The 25,389-nt window shown below is 45.4% G+C and overlaps 2 protein-coding genes across 2 annotated transcripts in view; both read left to right on the forward strand.

Annotated features, from left to right (window-relative positions):
* Positions 1–1,336: 1,336 nt before the first annotated feature.
* On the forward strand, positions 1,337–14,995 carry LOC108151235 (ral guanine nucleotide dissociation stimulator-like 1). The gene is made up of 6 exons (XM_017279734.2): positions 1,337–2,115; positions 6,456–7,040; positions 11,417–11,518; positions 11,608–12,519; positions 12,574–12,726; positions 12,796–14,995. The coding sequence occupies exons 1-6, from the start codon at positions 2,113–2,115 to the stop codon at positions 13,936–13,938; spliced, it is 2,898 nt and encodes a 965-aa protein (XP_017135223.1). The 5' UTR covers positions 1,337–2,112; the 3' UTR covers positions 13,939–14,995.
* Positions 14,996–18,019: 3,024 nt separating this feature from the next.
* Positions 18,020–25,389, forward strand: part of LOC108153393 (whirlin) — a 36,916-nt gene continuing 29,546 nt past the window's right edge. The window contains exon 1 of the mRNA XM_033386927.1: positions 18,020–19,817. The gene's annotated coding sequence lies outside the window, so the exon portion shown is untranslated. The remainder of the gene's footprint in view (positions 19,818–25,389) is intronic.

Raw genomic sequence — 25,389 nt, forward strand, 5'->3', positions numbered from 1 at the left:
CTCCAATTAAACCGAATATCTCACCATATTTCGCAAAGATATTAGAGATCCCAGTGAGAGGAGATCCTGAATTTATTCCAGCTAACGTTTGAGAAGAGTTCTAATAACCCTAGTATTAGACTTTCAAGTAGCCCAATATCCTTTACCCCAATCTATTCCTCTCTTATGTGCCTCATCACCTCTAACATATGATAGAATAAAGGGGAAAATATATGGAAAGATGGAATTTGATTAGTGCCAATGAGATTGCTGACTTTATTCCATCTAATGTTTGAGAATGTTTAGATAGTTCTAGTTACCCCGGCAGTCTTATCATTCAACTTCCGAGTATTAAAATATCCTCCGCCCACCAATCTATTTCCCTCTTATATAGTACCTTATCAACTCGTTTTGTCTGCTCTTTTGTCCAGTGCATTTCCTAATTGATCGATCAATTGCCTTGCATTGGGGTCCAATATTTACACAGAAAACAAAACATTTGATGGGGCTCTTACGCAAATGGACGTTTTATTAATAATTTAGCCAATAGGCTACAAGAAACTTCCCTCCCAGCTCTCTCTAACGCTCTCACTAATTCGTTACCGAATACCAGGTAACTCCCATTTGCATAATTATGTCACTGGAGGTGGTCAATGGCACACAAAAATACAGACAATGAAAGAAATTTATTTAAATTTTGACCGCGGCATAAATCAAAAATCAAAATCTGGAAAAAATGCCTAAAGTGTCTTCAGGTTTTGGGGGGCTCATAAATTTCGTTAATAAATGTGAAAAGATAATGAAACACACAACAATATACAAAAAATACTAAACCAGAGAAATACCAGCCAGAGAGCGCTAGATCAGTATCTATTCTCATGTGAACCAAACAAATGAAGAAATTGCTCATCAGAGAAAAAACATAAACAGAGCGAACGGATGGAAAAACATAGTGGGTGCTAAAATTCCCACGATCCCACGGCTGGAATAGCTGTAATAGAGAGTGAGAGCTAGAGAGAGAGAGAAAGAGTACCAGAGCGTAAGCAAGCTTATGTCTATGCACTGCCTAAACGAGGTGCGGCCATTCCACTCGTCAAGGAGCCTAATTTGTTCTACACCCTCTCTCTTCCGGTAACAATGGATGTACTTATGATGTAAAAACGTATAAATACACATTATTAAATGCAGACACACGAAAAAATGCAACAAACACAAAGCATACGAGAATTATTGGTTTGGTAACTCAAACAAGAGGCCGCTCGCTGAGTGCTTATACCTTATATTTCGTATAACTTGGCGCGAATATTCTGTTCTGAGCAGCGCTGGGCGTGCGAGAGCAAGAATGGGGTTGGCTCTGCCCAAGTGCGTTTTTAACTGTTGTTGGCGGCGGTTGTGTCGCTCTGCCAAAGAACTTTTTTTGTGTGTGGTGTGTCTCGCGCGCGCGTTTTTCCTCCTGCGTGGAGCAAGCGTTTAGGGAAAACCCCCCCATGTGAAATTTGTATAATGTTTTGATAATTACATACATATATTTTTCATGCTGAGATGTTCAACGAAACACGGGAAAATGCATACGAAATCTCGCAATGCTAAGCTTGTGTATGCAAGAGTGCAGCCGCAGTAAAAGTGAAACTAAATAGTATACAGGAGTGAAAGAAAGAAATACACAAGTAAATAAAGAAGAAAGCAAACGGAACGGCGTGATAGAGTTTAATCAGCCGTGAAAGGAGTAAGATACAGACGGTCAGACGCCAGACAGAGACGACTGTCTGCCAATTGAACGTAGTGCAACGAACCCAAGGATTGACTCCCAGTAACCACCAACCACCACCACAACCTGCTCCTTTTGCTGGGTGTGTGTGTGTGTGTGTGTGCGCGCGCGAGTGTGTGTGTGTGTTGACTCATCGCCATTCCCAGGAAGCTGGCGCTTGCTGGACTTACCCAGAACCCACAGAAGCTCGGAGAAAGAGCAGACAGAATATCGATTTTACTTGTTTCCACTCATCCGTTGAAGGAGAGGTGAGAGGTTTCACAATTAAAGCGACGAGTAGGAAGAAAGCCGATAAGAAAAACCGAAGGACAACAGGAACGCAAATCTCAGCAACATTTCTCAACGAAACAAAAGCCAATCCTCAAATGGTAAACCCCAAAAGAACGAACGAGAATGGTGTATGCTGCTGATCGATTGGAGACTGGCAATGCCCTATCAGTTACATTTGGACCCATGAGAGAGAGAGTACTAGAACAGTGCACTGTGAAACCGCAAAAGAAACAGACAGAGAGAGAAAAGCGCATATGGTCTAACGGAGCTGCAAATACTCTAAAGGTCTCTCTCTCAGGCAGCCAAATACTCACTGAAAGGAGCAGACAGTCGTACCCCAAAGACAGCTCAACCCTGAATGTAAACTGAATGTTTTGTACTTGATCTGGTTATTTATGGGCATTGACTACTTTAGTCGAATTATGGATTTCAAATGGTATGGCTAAAAAGAAGGAAACCAGGATAAGTCGATAAAAGTATTCCTATATGTGGGTCCATCCACAAAACGGATCATTTGGGGAGAAAAGGTGCTATAAATCATATCCACTGAGAGTTCTGGTTCTCTTCCATTCAGTGATTTTTTGTGACAGGCAGCATTTACTCGTTCGCATTGTATGCTAAGCAAAAGCTCTCCGCCTCCGCTTCCCCCTCTACCCAACCGGCTACTCTCCAAAGTCTCCACTCCACTCCAGCATGCACCGGAGGAGAATGGAGGAGAATGCATGCGTAAACATAATTTACGGTGCTAGTTATGCTCAGTGGCTCAAGCTTTAGTTCAAATTGATATATTTCTGTATTGTTTGAACATCATCTGTGCTGCACAGCGGATGTGGTTTGATAATAGCCCCGAAGAGAGGGACGGCAGACGAGAGAGAGAGAGACAAATATGGTGAGATTGAGAGAGAGCCGGAGGAGAGAGGAGAGAGGAGGAACAACTGTTGTCAAGCTGAGTGCGTCGGATGCAAATGCAGTCACATGTAACTGACAGTCGTCAAAGTCATTTAGTCAGTCAGTCAGTCGGAGCAGAAAAGGTATGGGCGGATGGGGGGCTAGGGGCAAAGCGGTGGAGCGGTAGATCGGTAGAGCGGTAGAGGGACGCCAGTTTTTAGTTTCAGTTTCTGTTTTACTTTTACGTTTTCAATTTTGTCAGGCATTGTTTTTATACCCAAGCAGAGGGTATGCTCGATCTCACCAATTTACACAAACAACATGATACTATGAGGCATATGAAGCCTCATGGGGTCTCATTTAGTTTGTCCAAACATTTGCATATGTATGTCTAAATGGATATATGGAACTGATCCCCAAGGGGTATCCTACAGTCGTGATTCACCCTTCTCGCTTATTTCATTTGCTCTTGTTGCAATTCACTAACTCGTGCCAGGGGTCGTCGATTTATAAATAGATATGTATTGTTGTGTACTCATATACACATATTTATTGTACATACATACCTACATAGATGTACACAGAACCAACCCCCCAAATGACCATCCTCTTTGATGATGCTTCTCCCATTTTGGGTGGGTGGGTGTCTGGTTTGGTTTGGTTCGTTCGATTTTCCCTTTGTTTTGACCGGCCCAGGGGCTATTTTTGCAAAGATCTGTAATTGAGAAAACAAGCCCCCACCCCAGAGAGCCACCGCGAGCACCCACGCGCACTTTTGGCGCTGGAAAGAGCCAAAGAGGAAAGGTCACCTGCTCTATATATAGACAAATGATGTGGGCTGCGGCACCACTCATCATCCCCCACCAATCATCCCACTTGGCCGTAATTCAGTGCTGTTATGTCTTTATAATTGAGGCGCTTCCATATACAAACACGAAAATGTTTGACAATTGCCCGTCTGGATAGGTATATACCACTCGTATATACCCGTAATACTATAATATTTCATCATTTATAATGAGCTTTGTTTCTGTTTCTGTTTATGTTTTGGGCCCCCCCTCCTTCCCACCCATTTTGTGGGTTGGGTTTGGGTATTTTCTGATGAATCACGGCGAATCAAAAAATGAAGCTTACTACTTTTTTTGTTGTATGCAAATGCAAATTCGATACCTCCTCCCAGACTCTCGTGTTCTCATATTCTCTTGTTCTCCCGTACTTGTTTAGCATTCGCTGCAATAATAAACGTGTATGAAATGAGTGTACTCGCTCCTCGGTGCTCTGAGTCTCCGAGTATCTGAGTGCAATGTATGTGCATATTGATTAGAGGGAGGGCATATCATATCAAATGGAACAAATATGTACATACATGCATATTATAATTCTACATAGACTATGTTCATAGGCATCATGTATCCCCCCCTCTCCAAGTAGGTCTAGGCCGGTCTGGGTCCAAGGCTTCGAAGGATTCATAATCAGCTGTCGCTTCAATGTCTGAGTTATAGAAATTGTCTGATTTCTTATCGATTCAGCAGCTCAATGAAACTTAAGTGTTTCATCATAAACAGCACATACTCTTTAGGGTATACTTTTTCTTATAAATAGGATGGAAAACATATAAATAAAACTATAGAAAATGCATATATATTTATTTGAATTTGTTCAAGTGTGAAACTATTTGGATTGAATGATTGTTTTGGTAGTTTTATTGATTTAATAATCTCAAGGATTTCTATATATTTTGATGGGAGTATATAAACATTCGAGGGGTCATTTTCCAATTGAAAAATTTCGTTAATCGAATTTAGGAATGGAATAATAATTTTCTTTTTGGAATTGAAAGCTTTTCCGAGGCAATCCTAGACCTCCCTCAATGCCGAATGCTTGGAGCAGGGACGTGCCCAAATTAAAGGGAACTTTTTTGTTTGTTTGTATTTTTCTAATATTTCATTGCGCCGGAATGAAGTGTTCGTGATGCGTATTTGATTGTTCGGGTCTTTCATGCATTTCTTGGTAATTTAATTTCAAGGCCCCAAATCTCATTTGATACACTTTGCCACGCGGGGCACGTCCCACATTCGAGAGCGAGAGAGAGAGAGAGAGAGAGAGAGCGACCCGCAACCTTTTCCTCGCCGATGCCGTGTCGGATGCTGACCTCTCCGACGAGATTTACTGGCTCAAAGAGCCACCGAAATGACATTTCTGTACACATGAATCTCTGCCGGCCCCATCGGCATTCAGGCTGAAACAAGTTATGTAATTGTATGTAACGGAGCCAGGTCGGTCTTTGGTCTGTCAAATTGCTAGAGTTGGCCCCGATTCATGGTTTAACTCATGATGGAATGGGCACTGGCACTGGCACTGGCACGCGAAACGCAGTTTTCCAAAACCAAAAGAAAACATTTATTAAGGCAAATTTTTGTAGAAATTTCTGGCTTCCGAGCGAACGACGAAAGCAAGATGCTCTTGTGGGGGTTCCACACTTGATTGGAGTTCTAAAAGATATCACAATAAAAGTATGAACCCAACTGCTCCCATAACTCTGAGGGGGCAAAATAGTATCCCCAAGAAACAGCTTTAAAAGAAGGGAATGATAGGATTTACTTTATCATAGAATGAATTGGAAAACTTCTGTTTTCTGGAATGCAAAAACATATTGTTATTAGTGTATGCTCTCCTGGGATCCTTTCCTTGGTGAGGGTATCGGCGGCAGGCATTCAATCAGCATTTCTATGGCCAAACGTGTGCGCAGCTGTCAAAAGGCGTGAAACACTAAACACCGGCCGAAACAACAAACAGGCCACAGCCACAACTGCACGTACACATATAATAACTTCCTGGTAAAAGTTGTACACATCTCGGATGGATAGTTGTAGATGGGAGGGATCTGGGGGGGATGGGACGATGCCTGATCATCATACTCGTACTTGGGGATGTTGTTTATGGGTATAGGCCGCCCGGGAGCCACATCGTGCCTAACACAATGGGAAATGGCTGAACAAAGATTGCCCGTAAATTTCGCCTCAAGTGAGATGAAGGGGGGAGGGGGACTGGGGTGGGGTGAGGCGTAAACGCTTCCCATTTAACCAAACACGGATGGAATCGGCTGGGATGGGATGCGATGAGTGGAGGAGCGCCTCAAGTGAGTGGAGCGCCACTTGAAGTACAAAAGTCGCTTGTCAAACAAAAATTCACTCGCTTTTTGTCTGGGTTTTCGTTCATTCGTTCGATGTGTTGTCTATTTTCGGCTGTTTTTTGGAGCTCATAAACACATAGATACCATACCCACAGCTGAACAATACGAGTGGCTTGTGGATTGTCGATTGTGGTGTGTGTGTGTGTTTTCGGAGTCAAATTGTAGCCAAGGTCAGGGGCTCTGTGAATGAACTGAAGCGATGACAGCTACAGCCACAGCCACAGCTGAAGCTGAATCTGAAGTGGGTTGAGGGACAGAGTCAATCAATGAACCGCAGCCAAATACCAAGATCAAGTACAAAACAGCCCAGACAAACAGCCGTCTCCTTGTTTCTAAGTAGCATCTGAATCTCTGCAGAATTTCACAAGCCAAGCCAGCTGTAAATGCCCGCATAGCCAACATCCGCACCAGCACCAGCACCAGCACCAGTCGAAGCCCACGCTTATCAAGAGCCACACTTGTGCTTATCAGCTGCAAGACTTGGCCGGCTACAATCGTGCCCTGATGCCGCCGCTGGACAACACCGACTTCAGCAGCGCCTGGCGACATGTCAACAACAATTCGACCAGCAAGACCTGCGCCTACCACCAGAAGGCCTCGCACCATCCGCAGCAGCCCCAGGTCCATCCCCAGTTGTACCACCACAACACATGTCCGCGCCAGAAGAAGGCCTCGGCGATGACAGGGCCGGCCATAGGGATGTGCCAGCAGCAGCAGCACCAGCAGCAGCACCAGAGGCGATCCCGCTCAGCGTCCGCCAAGCCGCGGCGCAATAGCTCGTATCACTCGTACGACGATCTGGACGCCTCCTCGGCGGTGGCCAGTGCGGAGCGCAAGGTGGTGGCCAGCCTGAAGTACCTGTGCGCCTGCACGGGGGCCACGCTGCGCAATTTGTCGAAGAAGACGAAAGATTTACACGCCAAAAACTATACCTACACCAAGGTAAATAACCGTAATAGTACTCAAGAAAAACAGCGGGGCGATACAATACAATAAAATACACAACAATATTTTCCATATTTCGCTTTGATGTTAACCCTTCGTTTCCGATGAGTGTGTGTCAGTCGCTGACTGGCGGCGATCTCGCTCAGCTCCGGCTATGTTTATACAATTGTTTGCTTAATTGTTTCGACAAACTAATTGTTTCGAATTGCATGCAAGAGTTTGAAGCGCAGACATCGATGCGGAATCGTTCTTTGAAATGCTGCGAATGTCTTGGGGGCAAAGCAATCGATGAGGCGATAAAATACAAGCTAAAATCGATAAAAAGACGTTCTTAGAGATAAATTAGACTTCAAGCAAGGATTCTTTCCACCTTAATAAATAAATTCACTCCATATATAAGTTACAGTCGGTAAAACTACCTTTTTTTGAAGACTTCCAGCAAGGATTCTATCCATTTTGAGGCCTAATCTAATACAAAAATTCACTCCGATAAGCGATAAGCATTGATAAGGCGATGAAACACAAGTTACAATCGATAAAAATACGTTCTTAGAGATAAATTAGACTTCAAGCAGGGATTCTTTCCACTTTGAAGCCTGACATAATAAATAAATTCACTCCGATAGGCGATAAGCAATCGATGAGGCGATAACATATAAGTTACAATCGATAAAACGACCTTTTTTTAAGATGATTTGACTTCCAGAAAGGATTCTGTCCACTTTGAAGCCTAATCTAATAAATAAATTCACTCCGATAAGCGATAAGCAATCGATAAGGCGATGAAACACAAGTTACAATCGATAAAAATACTTCGAGCAAGGATCCTTCCCACTTGAAGCTTAATTTCTCTCAGATCGATTTTTAAGCGATATTGCATGAAATCTATCGATAAGTGCAGGCTGAGTGTTTGCATAAATAAATCAAAGAGCCTCTTCCAAGATGATTTACCACCAAAAAGCACTCGAATAAATCATACTTAAGTGGCAGAACACCCAGTGTTGCCTTCACTTTTGACGTAAATGTGGATTGAACAGTTGCTGCTGCCGCTGCCATAATGCGTCATTAATTAAACAACCAAAAAAAGAGAACAATTTAAACAGCACACAAAAAATACCAAATAAATAACAAATAAATTAAATAAATACAGGCGTACATACGTCTATGTATGGCATATATGTACAATGTACAATACAATGCGAGAATAGCAACAAAAATATTTTTTGGCAGATGCCACTAAGAAAAAGTCGTTGCCGCTGCCGCTGCCGCTGCCGCTGCCGACTGCCGGCTGAACGGATGATCGTGAATCGAAATTGATTAAATGTTGCCTTCACATTGTATATGTACAGGCGTGCACATATGTACATATGCACATACATATATATAAATGGATAGATTGGGGAAGGGGAAGTCGAAATCAACCAGCCGAAAAAATAAACCAGAAAGCAGCAAGATCACCAGAGGCAGCGGCAGCGGCAGAGGCAGAGGCAGCGGCAGTGGCAGCGGCAATTAACCTGAAGCATGCTACAATTAAATAGAAACAATTGCAATTTTTGTTATGTATTTCGTATGTTTTCGTTTTTGTGCAGAGGACAAGGGTATATTGTGTTTGTATCTACTTCTGAAGGAGGGCAGATTCCCTGAAATTTCCTGATTGTTCCGCCTTTTGTGGCCTCTTTCTCTTTCCCAGTGTGGCTTAACTACAGTCCCAATTGAGAGCTTTCTCAAGACCAGGTATTCCATAGTCCGAACGCTTACCATTCGTGTACTTTCTTTTTATTTAGATTTCTGGATTTTTAGCAGGAAGCTGCCAGCAAAAAAAAGCCACAAGAAAGACAATGTTTTGCCAGCTGTTGTTATTATAAATTCTGTATTTTCTTTAATGAATTAAAGAGATTCTTGAATCGCAAAACATTGGCATTGCTAAATGGCTGAAAGCGTAAAACGGGGGTCGCACCATTTTCCCATTCGCTTTGGCTTTGGCTCTGCATCCCTCCCCGCCACCCCCCCCCACAGCCACCCCCTAACATGTTTCTTTCGGTTTTGTTCGTTTTGCAATTTGCAAGGCCATTTGGAAAAATTTCAGCTGTTTCCAGACCAAAAATCTCCTCCAAAACGAACGCAATTTATGCACAATTACACAAAGCAACAACAAATTACGATACGGTGGGGCATGCGGCATGGCGGCATGGCGGCCTGCGGACCGCCACTTAACGCCCCGAGAAAAAGAGATTTTTTTTGTTTTTTTTTTCTGTTTGAGTTTTGTTGTTGTTTCATGTCTCGCTGAGAAGTATGTACATAATTTGCTCTTTACGAAATATTAAAGTACTTCAATAAAAATTTACGAAACGCGGCCAAAGTGAACTAAACATTTGAGCAATTTCTGTGCTCCCTTTTGTTTGTTGTAATTAAAGCGCATGCGGGCAATTAATTGGTTCAACATGAAATCCGTGCCTGTCCGTCCGGCTGTCCGGCTGTCTGTCTTGTGTGGCAGTGTACGGCCGTGTGACCCCACGTATCGGTGCCTTTCGAGTCGTGTTTATGTTTAGGTTAGACATTCTTTCGAGTGTAGCGAATATTCCAATGAAACTCCACGAAACAGGAGTTGAATCAAATCCCAACCCAGGCTGGGTATTTCCATCTTCGATTCATATTTTTGTATGGTCTCTGACATCTTTTGGGTTCCCTTTGTATTGTAAGTGTGGTTGTCAGTCAAATGTCTTTTTATAGCTTGCAGCCTCTTGTAAATACCCTGCTTTTCTGTGGGGCGCCACCAAACTACGCCCCACGCTTACACGAACCTTGCGTGCCCTTCCCTCTGGGGCGGCTGTTCGTTTATGTATTCAATTCCCTCTGCTCGAGTGCTCTGCTTATTCATTCACAACTCGTTTAATGCTTTCCTCACGCCGCCTTCTGTGAGTGTTGCGTTGTGTTTGGTATTTGTTATTTGGTATTTGCATAGTTTTTACATAAACACAAAAGGTATTTTGTAAAATTCTGCCTCCTTCTTTTGTTGTATGGTTGCCGCTTGTTGCATGATTTTCTAATTGGAATTTTAATGCTCGGGCGTTGATTAAAAGCGCAAATATGTGAGGAATTTTAAGGGCCCAAACGCTACAAGTGGGGGTACCCCCACTCAAAGGTGTGTGCAATACGGCATTGGGCCACAAATTGGCTACAAATACAATTAGTGGATGTCGGGAGCGTCCAAAACTTACGAATTTATTTTTCAAACTCGAAATAAGTATTCTCAAATTATAGAACATTTTTACGAAATATTTTCAAGTTCCCAACTTAATTTAAACAAAACGCAAATCGGAATCTGTGTAGATGTAACCATTAAAATATTTTCAAACGATTTTTAAAACGTTTAGGGATGGCAGCCCAACGATAGTTACCGATAGAAATCAAAAGAGTGTTCGAAAATACATTTTTTGAGTTTTCAGGCTCTTATAAGAAAAAAACAGTTTAAAAAAACCAATATTAACAATTTCACAATATTTTCCATCAGTTTCAGCGAGTATTTAAATCATGAATAGCCATATCGAGACGCCAAGAGCTCCTAAACATTTTTCTTAAACTGTTTATTCTCTTAAGACTTGAAAAAATATATTTTTTAATTGTTTTTATTATCTTAGAGCTTGGGAATATATTTTTTTGACCTGCTTGTATTCTCTAAAAACTTGGTGGCTCTTAAAACTTAAGAATATATTTTGTAAATATGTTTTTATTCTCCTTAAGCTTGGGAATATACGGAACATGTCGTTTTCGAAGCACATTTAATTTAGCAAGAGGCCAAGAAATTAGTAAGGAATTTATGTGTGTACCAATTAAAATACCAAAGACCACAAAGGCAACTAAAATCGGACAAGACACGAACAAATGCCACACGAAACGGAAATGGAAATGGAAATGCCAGACAGCCGAATTTCCACAAAAACAAACAGTTTTCCGCTCTTTCCAATATACACAAAAAACAATTTTGCACAAATTGAACAGTGGGAAGAACGACATCATGTTTATATTGAAAATATTTAAAAATTCCTTTTGGACTCGTATTAAGGGGAAATAAATTAAATATATACGCACGTCGGAAATCGTTGGCTAAATTTAGACGAATGATAAACGACTGGACCCAGGAATTGGCAGAGATTTTTGACTTTGACTTTGGCATTGGTTAATATTCCAGAGATACGTATGTATATTTATGGGGGGATTTTATTGGGCTAAGATTTGAGGGTATGGAGAAGGGTATGGAAGGGTATTTACAGCCAAGAGAGCTCCCTCCTTCAGGAGATATTCGATTTAAGATAATACTATACCATATGACCATCCATTTAATCCCATTTCCGTTCTCTCTTCGTTTTTTGCAGCCCACGTGGCGCCTGTGGGGCGAGGAGCACGAGAAAAATGCTATTTTCACCGTCTACCTGAAGAAGGTCCGCTACCATCGACCCACGCCGACGGCCAGCAATGTGAGTAGCAGCTCCCAAGTCCTAAATCACCTCCTAAATCAATTACCTAAGTGGCTAACAACGTTTCCTTCCGCACTTTGAACTTGCAGCAGGACTCGGATGATGAGATTTCCCATCTGGAGTGGGAGACAGTGCGAGTGCGCTTTGTGAAGGCGGCAACGCTGGCCCGCCTCGTGGAGGCCTTGGCCACAGACGACGGGGAGCTGGAGTCGACGTTCATCAATGTGTTCCTCTCGACGTATCGCACCTTCTCGACGCCCAAGCAGGTGCTCAGTCTGCTGACCCAGCGGTACGATGCGCTGCACGACAAGCACTTGGAGGAGCTGGAGCAGGCGCAGCAGAGCGGCCAGGTGGAGGATCCGGCCTACGATCCGCACGCGTCCATCCATGAGCAGCACAAGAAAACTCTAGTCTCGGCGCTGCACGTGTGGCTCGATGGATTTCCAGAGGACTGGCACGAGGACAATCTGCAGCAAATCCTGGCGTTCGCCACCAAGCGGCTAAAGCGTTCCGATCTGCACATCAAGGTGCTCAATCGTCTGGAGCGTCTCATCCGGCAGTCTGTCTACGGCAACGGAGGCGGAGGCGGTGGCGGTGGCGGAGGAGGAGGCGGCATGGAGAACAATGGCCTGCCCTGGCTATCGCAGGCCCAGCAGGCTCAGTTCATGATTCCCACGCACTACGGCTCCTCGTACGACCTGAGCGAGCAGTTCAATGGACTGTATCTGACGCCCATGGGCCATGGTCCCATCTACCGTGGGCCCACACACTTCCTGCAGGCCTACCGCTTCCCCCATGTGCCCGTGCGACACTTCGCCGAGCAGCTGACGCGCATGGACACGGAGCTGTTCAAGCGTCTGATACCCCACCAATGCCTGGGCCACACCTGGGCCCGTCGCGACAGCGGTGGGTCGGAGACGGTGGTGGCCACCATCAATCAGTTCAATGCGGTTCTCTTCCGAGTGGTCTCCAGCATCCTGATTGATCGCCTGAAGCCACAGGTGGGTTTGAGGCGAGCTCGGATTTTCTGTACAATACTAATCCAATAATTCCAGGAGCGCGCTTTGAACATTTCCCGCTGGATTGACATTGCCCAGGAGCTGCGCATGCTCAAGAACTTTAGTTCCCTCAAGGCCATCATTTCGGCATTGAATTCCAACTCGATCTATCGCCTCTCCAAGATCTGGGAGTTCCTGCCCAAAGAGAGAGTAAGTCCCGTACCCTTTTTCGGGGGATCACAACGTGTGCTAATGGATTTCTTTCCTCCCCCCTCCCAGATGGAAGTCTTTACGGAGCTGGCTCGCATCTGTTCGGAGGACAACAATGCCTGGACCCTGCGCGAGGTACTGAAGCGCGAGGGAACGGCCAAGAACCCCGATCCGGGCAGCGATCAAAGCGATCGGCATCTGCAGAAGCTCATCCTGAATCTGGGCACACAAACATCCCACGGAACAATACCCTACTTGGGGACATTTCTCACCGACCTGACCATGATCCACACGGCCAATCCCGATTATCTCACCGAGGACAAGCTGATCAACTTTGACAAGAAGCGCAAGGAGTTCGAGGTCCTCGCACAGATCAAGCTGCTGCAGGGGGCGGCCAACACGTACAACCTGCAGGGGGATGCTCTCTTCGATCACTGGTTCGCCTCGATGCCGCTCTTCGACGAGCGGGAGTCATTCGAGCTGAGCTGCCGGCTGGAGGCACAGCCGCCGGCGCCGCGCAAATCGGTGGTGAGCACAAACACCTCGCTGACCAACACGACGGCCTCGTCGACGGCCTCCATCATAGGCCACCGCAAGACTGACTCCATTCACTCCAATTCGAGCAGCGGGGCCGGCTCGCAGTTCTACTGTGAGCTGAACAGCAGCACCAGCTCCCGGCACAACTCCCTCGACAGGGACGCCCACCATGCCTCCCTCATGTCCGCCTCGAGTAGCGTGTCCAACCTGTCGCTGGACTCGAGTAACTCGGGCGGCCGCCAGTCCGGCAAGCTGACGCACTCCCAGTCCGTGGGCAATGGCCTCAAGTCGAATGGGAACGGGACCACCAATGGCGGGGGATCGCCGCACATCAATGCCCAGCTGGTGCAGCCGACGGGGGTCACCCCGCAGTCCGCACCGGACTTTTACATCATCCGTGTCACCTACGAGACGGACAACATCGAGCTGGATGGGATCGTGCTCTACAAGAGCATCATGCTCGGCAACAATGAGCGCACTCCGCAGGTGATCCGCAACGCGATGCTCAAGCTGGGACTGGAGGACGATCCGGATCGGTTCACGCTCGCCCAGGTGCTGCCCGACAAGGAGCTGGTGATGCCGAAGAACGCCAATGTCTACTATGCGGTCAACACGAACTACAATCTCAACTTTATACTGAGGCCGCGCAAGGACGAGGGCGTGGCTGGCAGCTAGTCCACAGCGGTGCCTCTGTCCCAGTTATGGTGCTTGGGATACGAGGGCCAGGATTGAGGAGCAGCAGCAGCAGCACGGGAGGAGTGTAAATAGTTTAGAGCTCGATTCGCACATGACAAGAAACTGGAGAACGAAAACCAATTCATATTTAAGTTATTTATTGAGCAGAGAACGAGAAGGAGGAGCCAGTCCCTTTGATTACGCGTAGTTGTTTCGACTTGACCCCTCCCCCCAGCCCCAACCCCGTCAATTAGTTCGTAGGAAACTTTTGTAATCTCTTATTTTTCGCTGCCCCCCGCGGGAGTTTGTTCATAGAAAGCCGAACACCCAAAAAACCGAAAACACACGCACCCACACATATTATATAGAGACTCTACTGGAATATTTGCTGATATTTACATACATATGTACATGTGCATATACATATATTTATGTATATACATACAAGATAGAGGAGAGATATGCCTATACAAAAAGTTGATATTCTAAATGTGGTACAATAATTTTTGGATTTTGAAAGTCGGTCTTTAGTTTAGCCAGGACTCGTACTCCTTGTCTGTACTTTATTTTGAGAATCTTCAAAAACACACACACACAACCAAACACACAACAGAGCGTACTCGTATTTGTATAGATGTTTTTTTTAACCACTGTACGTGTATTATAAATACAAAAAATACAAAATACTATATACACTATATATATATTAAGATATCCGAGCGATAGGTACGATTTGTACGATTCGATCGCCGAATGGAGTGGAGTGCACAATTATACGGCTAAGACATTTTTTTTGAGTTTATTTCTACACTTAAGGCCGTCAAATGAGAGGAACGGCGACAATTAGTATACATATGCGATATACACACTAAGGATCTACATAAAATATATATGTATATATACATATATATTAACTATGAGAGCTATTTCGAAGTAAATTGCAAACAGAAACAGAAGCAAGCCCCGAAGAAAACCGATTAATTTTGTAAATATATAATATATAAATGAAATGCGTAAACTTGTGTTCTTCTTCGAAATAAATTGTACCAAAAGAAAACCAAACTCATATTTTAATGGTACATATAGTATGTTCTTGGAAATCGCTAGAATCTGATGGAAACTTGATTGATTTTTATAATAGAAGTTTGTGTCTCCGTAAGTGATTTATTGACTTAAAAGCCGAATAATACTAGTAATAGGAAATTGCATTAGGATGTTTGAATGAGAAATCCGTCGCAGCAAATCTGGTGCTAAGAAAGTCGTCATTCCATTCAAAGTTTTTGTGAAACGAACAGAACTGATTTCCAACTTTGATTAGCCCTTAAGCCCACCGACAAGTCAACAGAAGAGCTTAACCCATTTCTACACATGCAAAAGGCACCAGACAGACATTCGACAGAGAGAGGGAGAGTGGAAGAATAGAAAAATCCGATTATCAAGCAGCTGATGGCAACAGAACTTGGCCAAGGCTTCAAACCAAATCAGCATCTGCAAGGCTAGAGCGAAGGCTGAAGCTGTTGTGGGAGGGGGGAGGGGGCTGGAGAGGGGAGCTCAGGAGGGGCTAGAAGAACAGAGACCAAGTTAGCGGGTCAAAAAATCTCATTACATTTGCCAGGGATAGAACCCAAACTCAACCCAAACACCCAAAATGGAGGCAGTAAAACTGAAATAAATTACTTTTTTGGCTTTTTAACAACTTTGGGACGGAAACGAAAACAAGTTGCACCTCCACAGCACAAGCGTGACCGTGCGACTGCTCCACCCCCCTCCTACAGCCGAACAGCCCCTTGCTCAACCACTTTCTCGGGAAAACAAATTTCTATCCCATCCGCCTTTTATAATTTTGGTCCACACAAACTTTAATTAGATCACTTCAATGACAAAAAATAAATCTTTTGCCGCAATAATAAAATCCAAAGGGAAACAAATTGAGATGGAACCGAGGGAGAAGTACGGATTGGGACTGGGAGTGGGGACTGTGAAAGGGAGAAAAGCTCTCGAAAAACAAACTTTCACGAAACTAGTCACTGAAAATCCGCATCAGGCATCAAATGGAAATGGAAATGAGTTGACTTGACTTGACAGGGGGAGGCAGTGGTTTGCTAAAGAGGTGGAGGTCCAAGCGGGAGGGACCCCGTTAGGGTCTGGTCTGGTCGGGTCGGGTCTGGTCGGGACGGGGGGACGGCGGCGAGAGTGAGGGTGCGACAAGTTGACATCAAAGTCGAGTTGAGTGGGTGAGTGTGATAGGGGGCGTTGTGTGCGCGCGCTAGTGAAAGCTCCGGGGTTAACAATGACGTCATAGTTGTGCAAGTCAAGAGCGAAGAGCAGAGGCAGAAGCAGCAACATCAGCAGCAACAGCAGCAGCAGCAGAAAAGGAACAGAAGAAGAGCAGAAGTAGATGTAGATGTAGAAGCTGATGCTGAAGCTGAACAAAGGTGAAAGCAATTTGAAACGTACTACAATGGCATTTCGTCATAAACGACGAAGAAATAATCAATAGAATATACCACAGGGACAGGCAGACACAATGACGCAGCCAGAATGACATAATTTCAGACAGACAGACACACACGCACACACCCACACACCCACACACACTTGCACACGTACTCATGTATTAGTAGATATACCACACTGATAAGACAGGCCAGGGTTGACCCTGTAGGTCAAAACAAGAAATTCAATTAGAAAAGTTCTCAACGAGAGAGCGAGGTGGAAGCTGCAAGGAGAGGGACATGACGACAGTTAGGTTAGCCTTCACCGCCTCCCCCACCACCCCCACCCATCATTCCATTCCATTCCATTCCATTCCATTTCCCCCTTTTACTCATCAATAACATTTACCCCAGCGTCTGCCACCTAGTGCCCCAGAGCACGTGTACATTCCCTTTAACGCCAGGGAGAAGAGCAGGAGAAGCCTTCAAACAAGAAGCAACAAAGAACAAAAGAGAAACGAACGAAACGAAACCGTTATTTTCCCGTTGCCTTCTTTTGTGCGTTCGCAAATGCAACAACGTGTCGTGCTCACACTCGCACCTCCAGGTCTCTCTCACACAAACACACACACGCACACAGCTTCCTCTTGTGGAAAGAGGTCCTCTGCTACCTGACAAGACTCTTTTGGTTTTGCTGGTTTTTCTTATATGTACTTTCCTTTCGTGATATTCCTTTCGTTCTGCTCTGCTCTGCTCTGCTCCACGCCGCTCCTGTCACACATACAGTTTGACGTTTTCTCTGCCAGCTGTGTTGAGCTCTTGCGTGGGAGACAGAGCAGAACAAGCGAGCGACAGAGGGAGAGAGAGAGCGAGAGAGCTTTTCGCGAAGCTTTTAAATAGTTTGCCAGGCAGAGGCTCGTTACCTGCTGCTGCCGCTGCAGAACCATGGCGTGCTGGGTGTGTGGGCGCCGTCTGGGGAGGCTTTTATGATGGTTGCTTGGCTTACTTGCTGTTTGTCGGATGGTTTTTTATGACTACACTGAGAGATAGTAGCGGTAGGAAGGTTGAAATAGGTTGTACATAGAAGGCAGAAGAGCACACGACAAAACGACTAAAGAAATTTCATGGAACCTAAACATTTAGTATACGATATGATACGATAATTATGATTGTGATGATGAATATTTGTTGATTAATTCAACCTCCTTCCACATCGAATGTCATATCCCATTCACAGCTAATTTCTCTCAGCGCACAATTACGTCTCCATTTGAGGCACATGGCTCGCGCAGTGGCTCTGGTGCCCATAACAAACGTAACAAACGTAACGAAAACAATTACACGAAAGAAATCCTCAAAAAGCACACGGGATACGAGAGTTTGTCCCTGTCCCTGTCGCAGTCCCACCCACACGACAGTCCCCTGGCCACCAGCTCACCGAGAATTAAAACAACAAAATCCAAACAACGCAAACTTTGAGTGCAAAGAGAGTGCAAAGCTCGCCTGCCCGTCGCCAGACAGTCTCGGCGGGGGCTCTCTCCGCTCTCTCTCTCTCAGTGGCTCTCTCTCCTTGCGGAAGCCTACCAACTGAAGGAAAAGCTTTCAGCCGAACCAGAGGCGAATCCGAAAGCAAAGCCTCCCAAGTAGTCAAACGGTCAAGACGCGGAGCTCCGCCAAAAATCCAGGGAGCGAGCGAGCGATAGAGAGAGAGACTACAAGTCGCGCTTTGTGGAAAAAATATTACCCTAAAATTAATTGCAAAAGAAAATCCGAAGAATCCGAAAAAAAAACCCGAAAAAAAGCAAGTGCAGGCCCAGCGGAATTGCCAATTATGGGCTATCAGAGGCAGCCCTGGGAACTCTTCCATTTTTTTTGAGTGTAATGTGTGCAACGGTATTCCTGCTTGAACCGTGTTTTTTTTTTTTTTTCGTTACGGGAGCATGCCCATAGCATGTAGATACTGCGTAGACCAGGCCAGCGGATGAGGGCCCCTACGGACTTCAATCTGAATAGAAATTTGGAGCCACCAGGCAAATAAGAATAACCTTGAAGGCTTCTTCTGGCCAAGGCTCCTCCTGTGCCTGTGCCTGTGTACTACAGGGGCTCTTTTGGAGGGCTCTCGCGTACAACATGGCGTATGGTCGATGTGGTGAAAAGTATAAAAATAATTAAACATCTGTGCATGTGCATGTGCGTGTGCGGTGCGTGCGTGCGTGTGTGTAAGTGCCAAATAAAATATTAAGCAAATAAATACGGGAATCAGCAACTCGAATCGACTCCCGACTTCCGACTCCCGAGTCCCGAGTCCCGGACTCCCGATACCCGATTCCCGATTCCCGATGACGCATTCCAGAGAGTAGGGCAGAAGGTTAAATTACACAGAACGTCAGATTCGCCACCACACTTTCGGAGTGGTTAAGTCCGAATTCGGTTACGTTATTCGGACTCGGCGGAATACGGAGTACGCAAGTTTGCCAGATTATAGGCGCAGCCGAGAGGCAGGCGTAGGAGAGCGGAGCGGAAACTAGAAAACAGCTAAATCAGCCAACGGTACCTAGTCCCACAACCACCCCCACCACCACTCCCCCGCCCCCTCCCCCGACGACTACCATAAAAGCACCATAACAAAGTTGTTGTTGCCTCTGGAATGCTGCGAAAATGCGCATAAATACCGAGTGAAAAAATACTATACCACAAGCGAAAATTGCCCTAAAAATAAACCGAAATCCTCTGGAAAGGATTTGCCCAAAAAAATCGAAGGAAACAAAAATATTTCAAAAAATTAACTCAACCAGAAAATGTTTCTAGCTCTTTGAGAAGGAGAGAGCGCGGGAGAGTGCCAGTCGAACGAGAGCGAGAGCGAGCTTCGGGAGAGGAGAGAGAGAGCTGCTCCGAGCAGCGTGGCGAAATTCACCACGATAAAATACAACAAAAAAAGAGACAACAAAAAATACTTTCACTCTCGCCAGAACGCGGCGGCGGGCGGCAGGCAAAGGCAGGAAGCGCATAAACTGACAGACAGCGAAGAGAAAGAAGAAAAGGAAGAGGAAGAGGAATAGGAAGGGAGAGACTAAGAAGCAGAAACAGAAGAAGAAGAAGATTCAGCAGAAACAGTGCTGGAGAGAGTGAGAGAGGAACAGTGAGTGAAAACAAGGAACACATCCGCAGTGCAAAGGGAAAACTTTTTGCATGCCACAAGCAGCAGCAGGAACGGCAGCGGCAGCAGCAGCAGCAGTAGCAGCAGCTGACTGTTGCAGAAAGCCTGACAGCGGGACGGCTGCAGCAGGACCCGGACAACACTGTTGCGGACAGGACACGCGTCCGGTCCTGTCATAATCAGTTCAATAGAAGCCTCTAGCAAACAGCGGCTCAGCGGATACGTCGGACACACCCGAACACGCGCAGCAAGAGGCAACTTTAATGTATCCTTAGAATTCCAGACAGGTGAGCACATCCCAAAAAAAAACTCAAACAGGGGAAACTCAGATAAGAGCCGCTGTGAAAGCGCCTGAATGGAGTTGATTTATGCCACATTCATTGTGCAACATACTCGTAGAAATACGAGTAGCCGTAGCACCAGTGCGAGGGCTCTCAAAAATCAAAACTTACTTCTTTTGGGGATTGTATGTGATAGCTCTTTAGAGTAAGAGTGACTTTAATTATATTTTCAAGGATCTATCTGTGTAGATGGAAGTACCTCCAATTAATTATTCTATTCAGAGAGAGGGAGACATCCTTCTAGAAACTCTCAGAGGCGAATAAAGCCTAGAACTCTCTGGAATCTCTGACATCTCTGAATCTGGGACATTCCTGTGGTTCATAAGATATTTCTCTTGTCTTCAAAATGCGCTTGGATCTAAATCGTTTTAATTAATCGAATCACAGCTGGCATGGGATTGAGTTCAAAAACACTGGCCCCTCCATTCTTATAGAAGCTGCACTTCGGTCTTTGGGAATCTACACTATGTATATTTGCATCTGATTTTATTGCCCAAGCGTGCCCGAAAAATCAATCTCTCAAAAACATTCTACACCTTCAAGGACACTTGTACTTGCACCCGCTCCTTGTGATATCTCAAGTGGTGTTCCAGCACTTGCTCCCGCCCCTTCAAACGCACTTCAATTAGAGCGCTTTCATTCTCTTTCTTTCCGTTTTTTTTTCGCTTTTTTCGTTTTTCTCTCGCTGCGATTTCCCTTTAATTGTGGACCGCCCTCGGTGCAGTCTTAATTTGCATACATTTTGCGCCCCATCCATCTGCCTGCCTCTCGCGCCACTTACATCCGTAATAACCGCAACTCAGCTTCAATTAAAAGCTCAGCCATCAATTATGCAGAGAAAAAATGCTGCCAGCGGACCGAAAAGAGGCAACAAAAAAAAAAGAGCGCTGCATTTTTTTGGGGGGCTGCCCCGAATAATAGCCGGAATAATAACTGCGAAATCATTTTAGCCGTGGAATCAATCATGCAAATATTGGCGATAATAAAATGCCCGACGACCACAGGAATAAATGCCAAAAATCAGAAATCACAAATCTGAAATCGGAAATCAGAAATCAGAGATCAGAATTTCATTTTCAATTAGCGAAAAGCTGCTCCAAATTCAAACATCACTCATACGCCTAGTAATGTCCTGTCATGTCGGACTGTGCGCTCCCGTTTTTGGGCAATTAATTAGGCGCCAATTTTAATTAAATGTCAGCCGTTCGGCCAGCACCTGCCGCCGCCTCATTTTGGCGGGGACCGGGGACTGGGGACTGGGGGAGGCAGTGAAATAACCCATTAAATAGTTATTACGTAGTTGGCCCAGGTAGGTCGCAGCCACGAATGTGTTTTTGAGTCAATTAATTTCTCGCCCGAATATTCCGCTGGCACTAGGCACTATCATTAATAATGGTTTCTGCTATTTTTGTAGGTCAAGTACGGCGGGTGTATCCTTGAGGCTGTGATGGGCAGGTGGAATCAAGCTAAATCAAGCCGCTCGTGGGGATAGGCTCTGACTTACACTCTGATATCCGCAGGAGTCTGGCAGAAAAATCCCAGTGCCAATCGGAGCCACATCCAATTGGAAATTTGTAGACTCCTGTGCCAGTTCCTTTCACCTGTCTAACCTTCACTCTCGGCTCTGGGTTCTCCTTCTCGAATATCGATTTGATGGGCACCCAGCGGCCATCCACTGCCATTCCCCACAACTTTAATTACGAGCAACATAAACTAAGCCCCCAGCCCCAGCCCCAGCCCCAGCCCCAGCCCCAGCCCCAGCCCCAGCCCCAGCCCCAGCCCCAGCCCATGACCAAGCCCAACCCAAAAAAGAAAGGAAAGTGGAAGAAGGAAATTCCGATAATTGTTTTATGCTACATTAAGGTGTGGGTGACGCCCCCAGTCTCAGTCGGAGCCCCATTCCGACCTGACACCATCCACAATTCTTTCCTGGTTTTTCTTTTTTGGCTGGCAATCATTAAGTGGCCAAAGCCGAGCCTTTTCTCTATAACAATCAATCTTTGCGGGGGGACCAGGCACTGGCACAGGTGTCCAGTCAAAAGGAATGATCATTAAAGGGCGGGCGGGAGGTAGGCAGGCACGGGGCCGGGCTGTCATATAGAATAATCCTTTTTTTTTGGTGTTCATCTATATATTTACGGAGCTCAAACTTGTACACTTCAAGAGCTCATTAGGTGGAGAACCTTGAAGTGGTTGGACGGGGCAGGGGCGCAGTCAGTGGCAGGACTTGTCTTGGGAATGTTGCAAGTTTCCCCTCCTAATTCACTTAAGACTTTCAGTTTGAGTTGGGCAGAACTCACATAGATACACGCACACACACACACAGGGATGGAAAATCCTTCAGGCAAAAGGTGGCAATTGAATGTCGGACTGTGCTTCTCTGTCTCTCCCGCTCCCTCTCTCGCTCTTTGTGTGCGGCTGTGTCCTTTAAGTATCTTGTATTAAGAAAGTTTTCTCCTTACTACGGCCATTGAAACGATTGCGGACCCACTGAGCGGGAGGGTGGGGGAGCGGGGGGTGGCCATCCATTCAGTAGTTTTCCATAGGCAAATAGAAAAATATTAATAAAACTGGAATTGCGATTTGTCCTCGCCACTTTTTCCATTCACTTCACTCCCTTTTTTTCCCTTTTTCAATTTGAGCCAGCAGCTAAAGAGGATATACTCGCAGGATAATAGATGTGTGTGTGTGAGCGAGAGAGTGCGACTCGTTTAACCTTTTTTCCTGGGCCCATCCTCAGCTAAATTGCTTTAAATGGCGGGGCCTCGGCTTTGGGCTGTGTGTCTGTTTGGGGCCTCAGCAGGTCCATCGGTGACACTAATTGCTGGCTTATTATCCTCGCCTTGGCAGCGGCAGTGGGTATCCACGCAATCCAACGATTATGATGAGTCTGATAAATTATATTGGGGATACCCTGCCCTGCAGATGATGGGGGAAGTGCCCAAACTTAAACGATTACGGAGCAATACTTTGAGGCAAGTTCTACTCCAGAGTGCAAACGAGTATTTTTACCATCTTATTTGTCAGTTTGATCTCAGTTTGATGTGAGTTTTTCAAAGGATATTCCTTTTTAAGTAACGGTGAGAAGGAGAATACGGTGCTACCATGAATCGATTTCATCGGATTTCGGTCCAAGTTCTCCTCTCAACTAGAAGGAATCATATTTTGTGGCCTGCAAGAGAATTTTTAGTCGTAAATTCTAGTCTCGCAAATGGAATTTTAATTGAAAATATATTCCACGATTTTTGGGCCATGTACCCCTGTGGAAGGGTATTTCGTGCCCCAGGCTGCATGGCCTCTTCTTGTCTGAATCATTTGTTTGCGGGCCCGTTTATGTATTTATTATTGATTTGGCCATATGCCCCCTTTTTGGTTCATTTCGTTTATTTTTGGCTTTTATTTTCATGACAATGAGTGGTTTATTAACTTTCAGTTAGCTGACATAATAATTAAGGGCCTTACGAGCTGAATGGAAGCCTCCATTTGCCAGTCAGGCAGGCAGGCAGGCAAAAATGTGCTCTGCTCTGTTCCCATTTTCTGCCCTGAATTTATGGCAAACATAAATGGAATTTCGCATCACTTTAATAAGCGAAAATGGGCAAAAGGCAAATGAAAAATGTGGGTTCCTTTTCAATTACTGCATGCCAGAGCCAAAGACGGAGACAGAGACGGACACAACAGGGAAATGAATGTGTTGCATTTGAACTATTCGAATGATATTCATCATTCATTTCCCATCAACACATTGCCAGTGTCTCGGCTGGCCGTCCATAAATTTCCATTTTCAAATGCACAAATTCGTTGTCATCGTAAAACGTTGCAAATGGCATCAAGGAAAACAACGAGAAATTCCTTCCCTGGGCCCAGCATATTTCTAGGACTCCACTCTTGGCCCTACCGTTCTCCCTCCCCCTCCCCCTGTACTCGTACTCGTACATGGGTTGCGTTGCGTGAGTTCTTCATTCAACTTGAGACTTTGTCGACTCGAGTGGTTCTTGCTAACCTGAACCCGCCTCCGCTCCCCCAGATACAGATACAGATGTGTGTGTGTACCCGCACTCGCACTCGCACTCGCTCAAGGGTATACTGCCCTCGAAGGGGGCTATGTAACAGGCAGTCCCTCGGACCCAGAGAAAGCAGCATAAATACATTGAATACCCATTTACGGATGTGTTTCTTGTTTCTATGCCGTTTTTCTCTCAGTGTAATCCAATCAAAGACTTCATTGCCATATCATTGTGACTACATCTACTATGTGCTGGGTATCATTCAGTCGGAACACTTGAGTTTCCGTCTCTTTTTCTATTTTTTTTTTTTGTGTAGACCAAACTTTTCGTGACTGGACAAAATGCTGCTCGGCGTTTTGTAGGAAATGCCAGCCTGTCCCGGCTGTCCTGTCTCTCGTTGGCACACACACACACACACTTCTTTTCCTCTTCCCCTTCCCCTTCCCCTTCCCCTTCCTTTTCCTCTCCCTTCATCTACACTTCCTCAGTTAGTTTCATTTGCCTTTAACATTTCCACACATTTCCTCCAATTTTTTGTTGTTGTTGCTTGCTGCCGCTTCTGGTTGCGTGTCTGTGCATAGACGACCTACTCAAAGACAGGGCCCTAGGAGGACAAGGCAGGATCGGAAGAGGGGCAGGGCGAGGGGCATAGAGAGAGCTCCCAGCGAGACGACGCTTTGCATATTTATTTTATTTGATTTCTGTTCGCTTCTTTTTGTCGGTTCGGCAGGGAGCTGATACCACTAGTATTCCTGCTTATATAACGAGCGCGACGTGTGATTAAAAATTCGTAATTTGCTCGTGTATTTACCTGCCCCCCTGCCCCCCTGTCCGGTCACCTGGCTAACCTCCTAACCGTCGAAGAACCGTCTCCTTCCGACCGTTCTTTGTGTGTCATGTTTTTTGTAGCATACCTCGAGGCGTTCCACTTCCCGTCTTCGTCTTCGCCTTCTTGTTGTTGTTTTTTTTTTGTATTTTTTTGTGTGTTTTTTTGAGCGTGTTGTGTGCCATTTTTGTTGCTGCTGCCGCTCTTCGTGCTTCATTAATATTTAATTAAAAAATCAATAGTTGACGTGTAAGTCAACTTGGTCCGTTCTTCTTTTTGTGTTCTTTCGGGGGCTTCTTTCTGCGACGTTCTTTAGGCCCGTTCTGGCCCTGCTCCGTGTCTAACTTATGCATGTGCATTTGTGCATATCTTATTATAACAGATTTTCGCTTCGTTTCGTTTCGTGGCCTACGTGACGCTTCTTTGAGGGGCCACCACGCCCTCCTCCAGAAACAACAGAGCCAGCAAATTGAAAAGGTGCAAAAACACCGGCAAGAGGAGGTGAACAGAGATCCCCATGTGCAGCATGTACTACACATATAGGAAGTACTGCCAGATGGCTTAAGTAAACAGAATTCTTTATTCTTTTTGCAGTTTCCTTCGCAGTTGTTCGGTCTTTTTGCTGTAAAGTTATAGGGAAACGATGGAGATACACCTGGGGTCACAGTTGATGGAACTTTGGCCC

This window comes from Drosophila miranda, chromosome XR, assembly GCF_003369915.1.
Source record: "Drosophila miranda strain MSH22 chromosome XR, D.miranda_PacBio2.1, whole genome shotgun sequence".
Lineage (NCBI taxonomy): Eukaryota > Metazoa > Arthropoda > Insecta > Diptera > Drosophilidae > Drosophila > Drosophila miranda.

Coding starts and splice junctions, on each gene's coding strand:
- LOC108151235 (XM_017279734.2), top strand. Junction 7,041..11,416: donor AAAACTATACCTACACCAAG/GTAAATAACCGT, acceptor CGTTTTTTGCAG/CCCACGTGGCGCCTGTGGGG. Junction 12,520..12,573: donor TTGATCGCCTGAAGCCACAG/GTGGGTTTGAGG, acceptor CAATAATTCCAG/GAGCGCGCTTTGAACATTTC.